The sequence below is a fragment of the Cynocephalus volans genome, chromosome 2, assembly GCF_027409185.1.
Source record: "Cynocephalus volans isolate mCynVol1 chromosome 2, mCynVol1.pri, whole genome shotgun sequence".
NCBI lineage: Eukaryota > Metazoa > Chordata > Mammalia > Dermoptera > Cynocephalidae > Cynocephalus > Cynocephalus volans.
In genome coordinates this window covers 33182664-33198070 of record NC_084461.1, presented here as the reverse complement: position 1 = coordinate 33198070, position 15407 = coordinate 33182664, and the positions used below count along the sequence as shown (strand labels likewise).

At 39.9% G+C, this 15407-nt stretch overlaps 1 protein-coding gene across 4 annotated transcripts in view; it reads right to left on the bottom strand.

Moving 5' to 3' along the window:
• SLC1A3 (solute carrier family 1 member 3) overlaps positions 1 to 8376 on the bottom strand; it is a 72833-nt gene extending 64457 nt beyond the window's left edge. For all 4 annotated transcript variants that reach the window (XM_063086584.1, XM_063086585.1, XM_063086587.1 and 1 more), the window contains exon 1: positions 8196 to 8376. In XM_063086584.1, coding sequence (XP_062942654.1) covers positions 8196 to 8376 — 181 coding nt within the window. The remainder of the gene's footprint in view (positions 1 to 8195) is intronic.
• Between the last annotated feature and the right edge of the window lie 7031 nt (positions 8377 to 15407).

The following is a 15407-nucleotide window of genomic DNA, read 5'->3' as shown; positions in this document are numbered from 1 at the left end:
CTTTGATATGAAACAGAGAGGGGAGAAAGGAGTGTCTTTCCCTCCCTTGTCTTAATTCATCTGGGGAATGTCTTCTTTTATCTAGTTTTGGGGTTTTAATCCTTCTTTTGGTTTTAAAGCCTCTTGAGCGTATCTCTTGATTGGGCATAATGTTGTGAACATTCTTGGCCTAGGGAATGGGCTCTGAGCAATGTTGATAGCACTGAAGCTTGACATAAAATGCAATTTTTATACCAGTGAGTATAATGGCTAAGCTTTGTGCCCTGAAGTGCTCTGTGAGTTTCCTCATCTCACAACCATGATACAGCTCACCTCGCTGCCCGACAAAATACTTGATAAATGATTGCATCCCCATGTTCCATAAATATCAAGTACTCTAGTACCTGGAACGTACAGCTTGGAAAAGATGGCCCTTAAACTCTGGTTGCCTCCTCCACACAGAGTAGGCTCTTCACAGTTTTGCTTATTCTCTAGCAGCAACAAAGGCCCACCATTTTCTTCCTCTGATTTATGAGAACCGGGCAGAAGACTGAAGGCAGAAGTGGCTTCTGCAGAAGTGTGTCCCCCTTGTGTCCTCAAACACTGGTTTGGAATCATGGACCATCAGACCCAGAGCCAGGACTTGCCAGCCCTCAAGAAGCCAACAGGAGAGAAGGTGCCTGCTTGTTAGATTGGAGAGACCAGCTTGAATGGGTTGGGAGATTAACAGTCTAGAAAAAAGGTCACTGCAATGGTACAGTGTCTTACGTTGGAAAGAAACACCTGTGTTCCTTATTCTGTGTATTCTAGGCTTCAGAGAAAGGCAAACTAGACTTAAAATTATAAAATATTGGAGTTCAAAGCAGACATTAGTCCATGAGGAAATAGAAGGCCCAGAGATTTGTCTCAAATCATCAAGCGAGTTAGTTGATGGCAGGACTGGGTCTGTAACCAGGACCTTTAGACTTGATACTTTCTCAGCTGCATTCCAGACATTTGCAGGTAGGAATCAGGAGAGGGGACTGGCCACAGAGCTACACTGCTACACAAAGTGCGGCAGGAAAGTGCCTCATAAACTGTAACACCACAAAAATGGAAGGCATTGCTATTGCAGATAACCATTCTGAACACATCTGCTTATTTGATTACTTACTTGAAAGAGAAATTTAAAATCGCCTAGTCAGTTTTCTCAATATCTGAGTTAACAGGAAGAAAAATAGAGCAAAATATAATCCGGAGATAATTTAGAACAACATTAAGCCTCCTATCCTCTGTTTCAAAATAACCTTCACCAACTCTCTTGGAAACCAGCAACATTTCTCTCAAAGTTCTGGCACCCCTCACCCCCCTAACCCCCACTGTGATGGGGATTGCAGTTAGTGAGTCATAGACACCAAATGCTGGAGAAAAGGAGAAATTGGGGGTTGGTGAACTCTCAGATTGGACCCCAGTGGTACAAACAAAAAATGCACTGTTGAGTGTATTATAACATTTATTAAAAACATTTTCTTAAGCCAATCACCGTTTTCCTGAGAGAGGCATCTCCCATCAGGCACTCCCACCACTGAGCAGTCTGTCTTGAGATAGCAGCTGCCCGGGGATTACTTTCTGGTTCTGTTCAGGAGGACGAGGAGGTAAAGGATAGATAATGACAGTGTCACTTACTCTGCCTCTCAAAGCCCTTTACAACTATTAAATCTCTTCCTACCGCTCTCTTGGGAGAAGATATTCACCTAGTTCAGTTTTAGAAGTAGCTATTTCCTTAGCTAGAGACTCGGGCCTTCTCCTAAACCTGAACCAGATGAATATCTTCTCCCATCCCTGCTCCTCATCCTCCCCAAATCTCTGGGTCTCATAGTTCTCTGGAAGATCAGCCTCATCAAATCAGTGCATATCACACTTGATGCCATATCAGAGATGTCAATAAAAGATGAGAGGTTTACAGTTTCTATGGACACTTTACCTGCCAAGCATTTAGGGCAATAATTTAAGGTAATGGGGCTTATACATGGCAGAACTGGGATATAAATCATGGTAGAGAGTTTTTATAATTATTCTATCTCACACATGAAGAAACAGAGGCTCGATTTCAGAACTGCGACATAAACCTAGGTCATCTGACAACCAACAGCTCTGATCCCCACCACACCTTACTGGACTCTACCCTCACAATAGGAGGCAGCTCCCTGGAATGCCCTTGACAGGGTGGAGAGAGGGCCAGGACGCATGTGTGCAGTGGGCATGTGTGTCAGGTACTTGCCATCGCCAGCCCTGACAATTTTTCTGTATTTCTGCTTCCTGGCGAGAAAACGAAGCAGAGGGAACTGAGACTCCAGTCCTTACATACTGTCCCCGTGTTGCTTCTCCTCAGCAGGGCACTGCAAATCCATGGCTTCCTTCTCTCCCAGTCCTCTGCCCTGGGAGCCTCTGCACACAGCTGAGATCTGGTGACACCAGGGGAGGGCTTGCCTCAGGCCCCCCCCCCCCTCCGGGCTTCTTGAAACTTCTCTCTCCCTTCTCATTTCCAGGAAATGGTGAAGAAATCATCGATCTGAACCTGGAAATCTGTCTGCCATTCTTTGGATTCCTGTTGCTCAATCCATGTGAAGATGCCCCACTGTCAGGGGGTTCAGGAAGTGGGGGTGACACAAGCATGACTGCCAGACTGTGCCTGCTCCACTAACCCAAGCAGTTGGCTGTGTGGTCCCGCTACCATTAGGTTCAGCCCAGCAGCTGATAGTAAACCACATCGATTAACCCATTTGGCTGAACCGACTGACTCAGCTAGATATTGTGTATATGTCTGAGGCACAGAAAATACCACGACGGCATTTCTGAAAGATTACTGCTTTCAAGCATGAAGGGCAGACTTTAGAGTTAATATTGTTCCGAGAATAGACTCACATAGTAGCTTATACAGGAGGAAAGACTGATTCATTGATTGTTATTCACTTAACATCCAATGACAGTACTGCCCTCATTCAGTCTGGAGATCACAGGAATACCTTCAGATCTATTTAGAGAGAGGCTCTTCTACTGTATACCAACCACAGTGGCAACTGCCTGTCAAACTGCATGTGTCCAAAACTGCACTTATTCCCTGCGTGCAGCCGCCTCTCCACTCCCGCATCTTCCTCCTGTATTCTACTTTCACTGGTGGCTCCATCAACCACTCTGTCACCTATGTCAGAAATTGGGCCAGCAGCCTGCAGTCCACCCTCTCTCATTCAATCACCAAGTCTCACGAGCGACCCTTCTAGTGATCTCTCAATTCAACCTCTCCTCCTGTTGATGCTTCAGTGCAGATCCTCAGCTAACTGCAGGAACAGAACTAGAATGGGCATTCCCGGAGGGCAGGGACCAGGGCCCTGAACAGTGCCAACAGGAATATGAGCCTGGAGCCAGAATGGTAGATTTGAATCTCATTCCATATGCATCGCCTGTGTGATAAGTATCTGAGCTTCAGTTTCCTCCTTTGCAAAATGAAGGTAATGCAAATGTCTGCTTCCCTGGGTGGTTGTGAGAATTCAATAAAGTTAATATACTTAAACACAACAGTGCTTGGCACCTGACACAGTGAGAGTGTTAGCTATTATTGTTAGCAATATATGTTATGGCTATAATGACAGGTGAGGAAACAGAACTCAGAACAATTAAATGCCTTCTTGAGGGTGACACAGCCATTAAGTAATACAGCTGGGAAATGAATCCAGGTCTATCCATCAAAAGCCACACACTTTTCGTCATATGGCAAGTCTAGGGCTCCCAATGCAGCTGTTAATGAGAAAATGGAACCTCTAATGTACCAACACAGAAAGATGCCAACATATATTATATAGAACAGTATGTGTAGTATGAGCTCATTTAAAAAAATGTTGAGAGGTAAATATAAACTTCTCTATTACTGCCTCTGATCATTGTATGTTCCTTTGTCATCTTAATTTTCATCCATCTGTCCTACTAAACCAATCAAGAGCAGGGAATTCCCCACTGCATAGCACAGGGCCAGATACACAACATTCACTATTTAATTGGTGAATATCATTAAATCTTTTAGAAAAAATAATTTAACTTATTTAGTAGATAATAGATAGATGTACTAGATAATACATGAAAAAAACATTTAAACTATACAAAAAATGCATTCAAAGGAAAGTAATATTCCTTCCACCCCATTCTCCAGACACCCTGATCCTATCCCAAGAGGCAGCCACAGCGATCAGTTTCTTGTATATCTTTCCAGAGATACTAGAGAATTTTTAGTGCATTTTAAATTTATTGCCAAAGAGTACTAGAGAGTGGGAGGAAATGCTTTATAAAAATTTAGTCAGTTTGTTTTCTTTCCTGAGAAGTCACCAATTTTTTTCAAACCCATATAAAGGACAACTCAAATGTGAGTTTTTGTGTGCACGTGTGTGGCAAGACCCACAGCAGAGAAAAATGCTAGTTACTGTGTTCGTGAACTCCAGGTAAAACAAGCAAGTGCATGCAATTCTATTTGCAGATTCCCACTCCTTGCAGCTGACTTTATGACCAATTTCTTCATAATTCTTTGGCCCAAGATTTTATTTTTATTGTGCAATTCATTCCCTAGACATGGAAAGAGTAGGCATTCTGGGACTTGAATGTGACAATGGACTTTCCCTTTCTTTAAGTGAGATGTCTGAGGTCACTCTAATACAACTTACCACAGTTTGAAATGAGAAAATGCTTTCTGGAGGAAGAAAGACTGTAACTACTCTTCTCAGTGTGGTTGTTGTCAGACACACTGTCTAATGCTTTCATAATGAATGCTCTTAAAGGGACTTAGCATTTGGCACTGCCTTCTTTGAGCTTGTTAACCTGCTGTTGTTACATGATCTATTGTCATAGCATGACACAACCAGACTTTGACATTGCTTAGAAATTACATTAGAAATGTCATTTCTTGAAAATGACATCAAATTACACAGGTGTTTCTATGCTTATGCTTGTAGAGGAATTGGTATTGAAATATTTACAATTTTCTGTTTTATTCTGAATATATGGATTCACGTCTCTAGCCCTACCCCATAATATTTCTCCAGTTCCCACTTCTACACATTAAATGCACATTCATTTTATTTCAAAAAGACAAAACAAAACAGATTGAACAAAGAATTCACCCCAGTGTATAGGTTTTCCCAGTGTTTTTTTACTAAAAGCAAGCAAAACCTAAGGATTTGAAAACTAAGTAATAGTTATAGTTCTTCTCACCTCATCTTTGGGGAAAGTAACTATTTCCTTCTTCTTTGCTTGCTTTTTTTCCCCCATTTTCCCCCCTCTATGCTGCAGCAAATCAATTAAAGAGTTGGTATCCAGACACATTCTTTCCCTATTATTTCTTTTAGGGCTGACGTAGACACAGAACCCAGTGACAAGAGAAATGGAACCTTTGTTTCCACTGGGCCCGCAATGGAAGAAGCACCCACAGATAACTGAAGGGCTCTTCCTTCTTGCCTAAAAGCGTTTGACACTAAGTTGTCTATTTGCTACTGCAAGTCTTTGGTATAGACTCAATGGTCTCTGACTGTAAATGAGCTCTTTTTATGTGTTTCTTTGTCAGTGCCTTCTTGTTGCTTCAACCTCCTCAGTTTCCATTAGTAAAGCCAACCATGAGGGCTCCAGCCAACTTATCTACCTTATTGCCAATTCTTACTGCTGTTCTCTCAAATCTTAGGAAAGGCCTCATTGGGCTAGGAAATGATCCCAGAACTCCTGGAGAAAATAGACTCTTAAATACTGGAATTATCTTCCTTTTATTAGAGATGTTATTTCTTTGTGCTAATCACTTAGGGACTTTCTTCTCCATCAGTCTTCCTTCCCTGTTCAGGTTTTATTACTATCCATTTTTTTGCTCTTTAATGGAAACATTTGTATCTTAGAAATTAAACTTTTCTGATGTTTAGAAAACCATTCTGAACATGCATTTTTGCATCTTTTCCAAACATACTCTAGTATTACTGAGCTCTGTTATTATACATAGAGAATTGCAAAATAAATGGGTATTTGTTAAATGAATGAGAGGGATGTGGGTTAATCGTTGTGGGAGAATTATAAGTTTTCTGCTGAGTTTAACGGGGCATATTGTGTAGTAAAATGAAATTGCCATGTGAATACTCCTAGCACTGTTTGCTAACTGTCCTCCACCAACACATGGATTCATGTCCCTTGCTGGCATCTCTCACAAGACATCAACCAGTCAGCAGAGCAGAGAGGAAGGATGGTAGAGCGGTTAAGAGGATGACCTGACACTAGACTGAGTTTGATTTCCTTCTCCAGCATTTACCAGCCTTGTGACTTTGGGAAAGTTGATTCATATCTCCATGATTAGTTTCATCTACAAAATGAGGAAGATTGTAGTAATCATAACTACTCACTCACTTCATAGCCTTGTTTGAGGATTAAGTGAGCCAACACACTCAGCCCTCCATTTCCATGGGCTCCACATTCATGGATTTAATCAACCATGGGTGGAAAATATTTGAAAAAAAAAAAAGAACTGCATCTGTTCTGAACACGTACAGACTTTTTTCCTTGTCATTATTCCCTAAACTGTATGGTATAATAAGAATAGTATAATTTACATAGCATTTACACTGTAGGAGGTATTAAAAGTAATCTAGAGATGATTTAAAGTATACAAGATGATGTGCATAGGTTATATGCAAATACTATGCCATTTTCTATTAAGGATGTGAGCATTTACAGATTTTGATATCTGCATGAGGTCCTGGAACCAATCCCCCAAGGATACGGAGTGATGACTGCATATGCAATACACCTAGAGCGTAGCCAGAATAGTACTACATAAATATTTGCTAATATTATTATGCAGCTACTGCTTGGCTTGACAATGACTGTGATTCACAGCAAACAATGAAGCAAACATGCCACATTTGGCACTGACTTCCAGGACAATGACTTGATACTGAAACACTTCTTCCAGGGACATATTCAAACCCGGGGTCCTACTATAGAAAGCCATTACTTCTCTGAGTCAATCAGGACACATTCTCTCTGAACATCTCTAAAGTTAACTGAGCAATCATTAATCACCAACAATTCTAAAAGGAGCCAAAGATACTGAAATGAGATTTATATGAAATAATGTGACAAACTATATTCTCCTGATGTATTTCTATTTGCCTGCAATTAAAAATCCTATTTTCTTGGGCAGAGTTCTAAATAAATTTACATGCTACAAAATTTTCTTAATTTTTATTGTCACTATCTTTTTCTAGTTGATGGAGATCTCAGCAAACTCCAAGGTAGAGATTAAAACTGTACGCGAATGCCTTTTTGTGTGTGGAAAATCAGTAGAAATTTAAGTTAGAGTATTTTTCACAATCTGGCATTGGCTTATATATGCCAACTTAACGATTTCTATATTGATTTGGTAAAAAATTCCAAATAAGTAGTTTTTTCAGCTATCTTTTAAAGTAGTATCAATACCATCCATCAGTAATAAACTATAAATTCAGGTACCAATATACCAACCAAACAATAATGTTTTATTAGTATAGATTGCTGTCAACCATGCTAAATTAGTTAAGAGACTGAAATGTTTCAAATACGGTGTAGCTGGTTATGGCAGGCTCTGCGGGGCAATGAATGAGATCTGTGTTAACATTTTTCCCAATTTACCTTTCCCAGTCACTGGGTGAGAGAGTGCAAACATGTAACAGATCCGGCCTCTCTGTCTAAGCGTCTATATTCAGTTTCAAGTCAGGACCAGTTAGAATATAATTAGTGACTCTATCTCAGTTTGGGTGTACTAATTGTATAAATTAGTTTTAAGTGAAAGTGACATTGTATAATAATTACATTTTGGCCAAATCTAGCATGTGTGCTTGTTTTTGTTATTATTTAACTGCTCATGCCTAATGATTAAATTATCACTGCTTTATCCTTACATGACAGAGGAAAGTATTTAATTTATTTCCCTTCCCCACACAATTGATTTGCACAATGCCCAATGATGCCTCTTTCAGATCCCCATGTGTTTACCATATATTGCTCCAAACACGCCAACAAACTGTCATTATTATGGAGAAGAATCCTCAAGTTCAGAGGAAAGCCTGGACTATCATTTTGAATACCTATAATCGGCCCATCTGATAGTGTTTCCAGGCAGCCAGATGCCCCAGAGAAACAAGATAAAGTTTTTTTTTTGTGTTTTTTATCAAATGACTCACCCACAATGACAGCGGTGACAGTGAGCAGCACAAAAGCATTCCGAAACAGGTAACTTTTAACATCCTCCTTCGTGATGTTCTGCACTTTCTTCTTGGCCAAGAGTGTGCGTTTACGGACTCCTTGCTGGAATCTTTCCATCCTGCCCCCAATCTTGGGCTCTTCTCCATTGCTTTTAGTCATATTTGACTCTTCTTTGCACTTCAGTGTGTCAGAATCACCCCCAGAAAGCCAAACCTCCTCTTTGGTGTTAGAGAACACAACTAGAGCGGGAGAGAGAGAGACAAGAGTTACAGCCTCTGGAAGTGAGAAGCCGGTACTGCCCCACACCAGGGCGAGCTCTTGGCAAATTGCATAATCTCAGGAGGAATCAAGGACTGGAGAACTGCAATATCAGGCTTCAAGGCTACAATGTGCATATTTTCCTAGACCATGTGTGGGAAATGTGCACAAATTCAGAATATATGGGCAGAAACTTGTATTCTATTTTTTTAGTTCGTCCTTCCCCCTCTGATGGGGCTATGAAAGGTTCCTCAGAGCTGGTTGTGACTGAGCACCTGCTATGCCCCCTCTACCCTCCAGCACCTAGCTGAGTGCTTTGCACAATGTATGCACTCAATAAACGTCCATTTGAACTGAATGCACAGGAACCGCTCAATCATTACTTGATAACTTATGTTGTATACATCATTGAAGGCATAACCACATCAATAAAAAGGATTAGGATATTGATATGCAGTAGTTTAATATTTCTGTTATATGTGGTAACAGGTAGTGACTGGCTATTTTCTTCATTAAGAAAAAACATAATAATATCAACTAGTAAATATGATCATAATAGAACACAAGTGCCCACAGGACAGGGAAATACATTTAACTCTTTTATAAGATAACGTCTTAATTTTTTCCATGAAATAAGCAAAGTGCTCTGGGTGCATCTGTAAATTATCTGAAATCATAATTCATCTTCATTTTTATTATGAATCGAATTACAAAGTAGCATTTGTCTTTGTGGCAAACATACTGGAGTCCTCTGAGGAACTATCATTGACTTTTAAGTATTTTAAAATTTAGAATTCCTAGGACAGCTGAAGAGATCAATCCAATTTTCATTCCCAACATTACAGTGTGTGGTTTCTGGTTTCTATAATGTGCTCTTAGGTTATTCAAATACATTTAAGTAAACCTCTTTCCTTGGTGGAAATGAGCTGTTCTAAAAAACCAAGGGATTCGTCCTGCTGCTTTCCAAGAGTTCTGATCCATAGCCTTCCCCGTGGTCAATCCCAGTGCAGACTAACCAGCCTGTGGACGTGTGTATCTGGCAGCAGCAGCAGCAGCCAGCGTGTGCGCCTGTGGGGGAGGTAACTGGAAAGCAAGGGACTCCTCGCAAGCTTTCGGCAAATGCAAGTGTGGAAAAAGAGACTTGTCTTAACAGTGTGACTTCTAACTGAAATTGCAGGTTGGGTCAGTGATGATAACACCTACAACCTGTTTAAGACTTCACACCAGATTAAAAGCTTAGAGAGAAGTGAAGAAGGGGAGAGAGAAAGACCAGATTTTTCACTAATAGCTCGGATTCTCTCTACTTCGAAACAGACCAGCTCGAGCCTGATTCTTTTTTCGATCTCCAGCCACCATCTGCCCCCAATCCACTCGGAATGACTCAACCCCAGATCAGGAGAGGACCCGGCATAAATAGACACCACATGTCCCTAATCGAATTACTAACACGGGCTTGATCTACCAAAATGGCTAGCTTTTACTCTCGCTACTCCTCTGCTTGGGAAACAAAATGCATCGGCACAGGACTGGAACCAGAGAGCAAGCCCGGCAGGAACGAGGGACGTTACACATACCTTTCCTGATGTTGTAACCCCAGGCAGTGACCAGGTGAACTCCGCAGCAGGTACCACGCAGTGACAACTCGTCCTGAGCGCCTGCATGTGCTCGGGCTGCAAGTTACCATCAGGCGACTTAAGAGCAGGGGAGGAGTCAGCGCGCGGGAAAGGGGGAGTGGGGAGACGAAAACAGCCCCGGGAAGGAGGGGGATCCCCGAGGTTTCTGGAATATTGATGAATCTTGGCACACCAGAAGCATGCTGGCTGGCTTTGTTTTGTTCCTTAGACCATTTTCACGCTTTGTCACTTCACTCTCATTAGAAATGCAAAATCGGGACCAGGAAGAATTGCAAAATAAAGTGCACACACACTCAGAAAGCTGGAAGTCTTGATTAGAACGTTTCAAAGACTTTTCTGAGGCTACATTTAATTACCTCACAGTATTGCAGGTTTCCTCCCCTTAAGGGAACATGGGGGTGTGCTCTTTTGCCTGGTCGTACAACTGCTAGGAAAAAGTCCCTCTTTTTTAAAATGGGGGAAATAAATGACATTTCTTGGGAAGACCCTGAATGTAATCAAGTATGGAGGAAAAAAAAATTCTTACCCCAGTTCTGTAAACTTGTGTAACGTTACTGAAAACACAAGATGAGACATGACCCTATTTTAGCAGTTTAAACTCCATTATAACAACTCTAAATTAGCTCAGACTGACCGCATTACAAAGACTGACAAGGTAAGAAACATAAAAAGACCAGTATCTTTGCCAAACTATAAAACAGAAAGCATTTTATGACCGAGAATGCAACACATTTGAAGTTTCCTGACTTCAAAAGACAAGTTGCTGTTCAGATGCTTTGATTTTAAAGGATACTAAATGTCCCCCCCCAACTCCCTTTTGGGAGTTAGAAAATTCTGATCACCTTGAAAATTTAACTAGTTCACCTTTCTTAAAAAGAAAATAGATATTAAAATTTTCAAAATTTGTTTTTTGAATCTGACTTGTGCCCAAAACTTCAAACTTGTTTAGCAGGAAGAAAATAGTTCATTGGAAACAAAAACTCATACCAAAAATCACAGCAAGAGTTCTGTATTCTTGTTCACTAAATTTTATATTCCCATGCAAAATCTGCTCAATTCTTGTTTCTGATTATCTACCACGAAAGTAGGTCTTTTCTTCCCTCATTAGCAAATCCAGGGAGATTATAAAGAACTGTCTCTTGCCAGCTTCAACTGTTCCATGTATGTCTTTTTGAGCAGCTACTGATAGGGAAGCAATGTAAACATAAATGTTTTAAAACTACAAATTAACAGTTATTAAAACAACTTTCTGATTTTGCATCATTTTAAGAGTTTATCGAAAATACATTCTCTTGAAAGTCCCAGCCCTCAGTGATACTGGCCTTTTTCTGATCTCCTAGATCACTCAGCATCTGTGCCGTACCATTTAACAATTATACTATCATACTGCGTCCTTTTCAAAATCATGTTAAGTTTTGGTTTCTCAACTAAATGCTACATTCTTTGAGGGCAAGAACCTGTCATATGCCCGATGCAAAGTAAACATTAAGTAGCTTTTATAAATGAATGGCATAATAGAAGGTTGTGAAGCAAATCGCTTTTCAACCTTCTGTATTAAAGCAAAACTACTTGTTTTTATGTTCATGCCTCTGGCCTAGGTGCATGGATCTCATTTCTCAACACCATGACTACTTTTAAAAGCATTTATTTTCTATGCCAGGTCCTATCTGAGTTATGAGTTTAGGATTAATTTGTCCACATTTCTTGTGGAAATGACTTGTATTTCAAGGGAACTTGAAAGAAAAATTGGATGATTTTAAATGGAGTTTCAAGCCCAGTGACTTTGTTTTTTTCTTCTTTTAAAAAAAAATTTCTTAGGCAAGAAAAAGAGCTAGAAAACCATACTTTGGTTAGTCCAGAGATGAGAAGACCTTGGTGTCCCTTCTTTTTACCTTTTTTCCCTAATCTCTAAAGCTTGGTTAGAAACCATTGCATCATTTCAGATAGTATAGACATTATGGCAGTCTGGTGTTCCACCGAGAAGGCAAGTAATTCACCAGTGAAAGGTTTGTTGGCTGTAATAAAACCTAATGAGAAAATGAGATGCAAAGAGTCTCAGTTCAGAGTTCATTGGAATTACAAGGTTTTAGTCTGAGGGAAATATTGGGAGTCATTTCTTGTAAGCATCACTTTCTCTTTTTTGGACAGTTATAGCAATAATGCCCTGGGGGGTGACCTGAATTTTCTCAACACCTACTCCTATCCCCCACTCCCCACTTTATAGGTAAGACCCTTGAGCATTGAAACATTTTTTTTTTCCTTCATAGAAACACTAAGTAAATGAATGATCAGATAATTATGAACAAGCCTCTGTATGCTGTATTTCATTTAAAGCTACTGGGAGTGAGGGACACAGAGCCAGGGAATCATATTCCAGAATGAAAAAGAAAAAAAAAAAAAAAAAAACCACAAATTTATGTGGCAAATGCTGCTCCTTTTGAAAAATCTGCTAAAAGTGTTCTTTGAACATTCTTTGATTAAGTATGTTGTAGGTAAATTCTTTCTTTAGGTAAACAAAGTCAGTTTAACAAGAAACAACCAAATCCAACTCATCCTTGAATGGAGCATCCCCAATGATTGGTTTGAAGTATGAGAGAGCACAAAAATGAGCAAGTGTTGATCTTAACATAGTATAGACAGTCGAATTTCAGCATTCAAAATTAGGGATTCTGTGCTGTTTTAACAGAATTTTTTAAAAAAGAAAAAAATTAGGGAATTCTTGTAAATTGGATTTTCTGAACAAGAAAATGGATTAGAAAACTTTTTAACCTTTTTTTTTTTGGTGGCTGGCTGGTATGGGGATCTGAACACTTGACCTTGATGTTATAACTTTTATCCTTTATTGAATATTTTCCACTTTTATTTTTAATTTCTTAAGTATTTTTTACCATTGTTCAAATAGCTTCCATATTTGGATCATCATAAAGATTGTCAATTCTCCTTCTACAATTTGAAAATCATAGAATGTTAAGAAATGAACAGGACCTGACTTGACCCCAGGATATAACAGTGGACACGCTAGAAGGAGTAGGAGTAGAAGTAGTACTTGTAATTGTTCTTTCATTTTGTCTTAAATTTTTTCCTTCTTAAATATTAATGTAAAAGGCAAAAGAGCAAAAAACCTGTAGTGAATTCTGGTTAGTTGGATTTTTAACTGATTGGATTTTATTTTAAAATCATACAAAGCCAGAAAAATCCAACTATGGAGAGGTGAACTCTAATTAACCTTTATCATATTCATTCATTCATTCATTCATTTATTCATTCATTCAACAAACCTTGAGCAACCACTGTGCTCCAAATACCATTTCCTTTCCTTCAGGAGTGCACAGACACACATCTGTAATTATTCAGCAGGCCAGGAGAGGGCCCCACTGAGAGTTTATGGGAACTCATGCTGAGGTCTATTTACTAGTTAGCCTGCCAATAAGACTGAGAGCAACTTGAGGGAAGGAGCCATGCCTGGTTCTCCACTGCGTGCACAGTGTCTAGCAGGGTGTCTGCACATAGTAGGCATAATGTGGCATGGCAAGGAATGGGTAGGGGTTCGTGCTGGAGAATAGGCCAGGAGGGCCCAAAACACCAAATTAAAGAATTTGAACTCTACTGGGTAATGCGGAACCACAGGATTTAAGAACTGGAGTGATTTTAATGTTAGGCAGAATGCAAAGCCTTCAAGTGAGTGAGACTTGAGGAAGCCGAGGAGGAGGAGGCTCATTTACAAACTGGGATAGTTCCCATTCACATTGAAAAACTAGATTCCGTTGAAAAATATGGACAATCTCACAATATTGTGTCCCTTCAAGGGCTAGACTGACACTGAGTCAAGGCCTTCTCCTCTAGATGAAGTATGTGCTCTCCAGACCATTTGGCCTGCCCACTTTACTTATTTTAGTTACCAGCATGTGCCTTTAGCACGTGTTAATGTTTTGACCTCTGATGGGATTAGGAAGAGGGCTGAGCCAGGGCAGAGGCTCAGGAAACTCCAACATAAGGGGGAAGACAAGCAAGAGGATCCCCCTAAATAGATCCCAAGTGGTGAGAAGTTATACCAGCCATTTTTATCACAATTTAGCTAAGAGTTGGCTATAATGGTGGCTTAAAAAATCTAACAATTTTCACCATTTACTAGAGCTAAAGAAGTTCTGCTTTTTAATGAAGACTTCACAAGTGTTATTGTTATTAATTATTATTTATATTACAAAGTGTCATTTTTCCCAGTTACTCAACAGGAGCCAAACCTTGTAGGATCAGAATCTCAGTTTAGTTGAGAAAGATCTGTAGGTTAAGTGGAATTAAAGTCTTTGGCAGTGTTAACAACAATAGTGAACATTTTTATAGGGATTCATAGTTTTATAAGTACTTTTACACACAGTATCTAATTTTATCTTCGTGATAATAATTTGAGGTGCATTCTATTATTACCAGTCCTGCATATCCAGATGTTTAAATGGGGATTCGTAGGGATTAAGCAATTTGTGCAGGATTATAGTCAGATAGAACGAGAATTCTTAACAGTTCTTAGAACTTTGATTTCTCCTCTTTTCCCATCTTTTTCCAAAAGAAGTCCCCCACAGCTTATATTAAAGACAGATAAAAAGGAAAGTAAACAACATTAAAAGGAAGGCCTACCATCTCTTATTTTTTTCTAGAAGTCAACTCTAAACTCTTCCCACTCTCCAAATCCAAGAGAGTTGCTTACCTCACCTATGTGCTCCCAAGGCCCCCTGGGACCAGAGTCATTACCACTGTTTAGACTGTAAGCTCTCTGAGGGTTGAGCCTGTGTCAATAACTACCACGTGCTTAGGGACCAGAACAGAAAGTGCTCTGTAAAGAGTTGCTGTATGAATAAATGGATGCAATGCAGCCACAACTTGAGAGAGTTCACCAGGCCATCTCCAACTCTAAGACTTGGAGAAAGGGTATCAGTAAACATCAAACCTGAAGTGGAAGAAGGGAAAAAAAAAGCCAATGAGTTACTTTTCCCCATCATTATAATATGCAATAGATCCAAGTAGGTCTGCTCCAATTGAATGGATGTTCCCCCTGAAGCACCCTCCTCAATTTGTGTGTCCTACACATCACAGTGAGAAAACAAGGACAAACGAGGAAGTTAAGTCAGCTTGTGCCTTAATTCCTTAGTGCCAAGCTGAGGTTTAGAACTGGAACCCCGTGATTCCTGCTCTCATTATGTTCGTAGTCCCTAAACCACATGCTCCCCTGTCCCTATCCTGACTGTCACCCATAAAATTAGGTGAGGCTAGATGATTTTCTTCAAATCGCTTTCCCAATTCTAA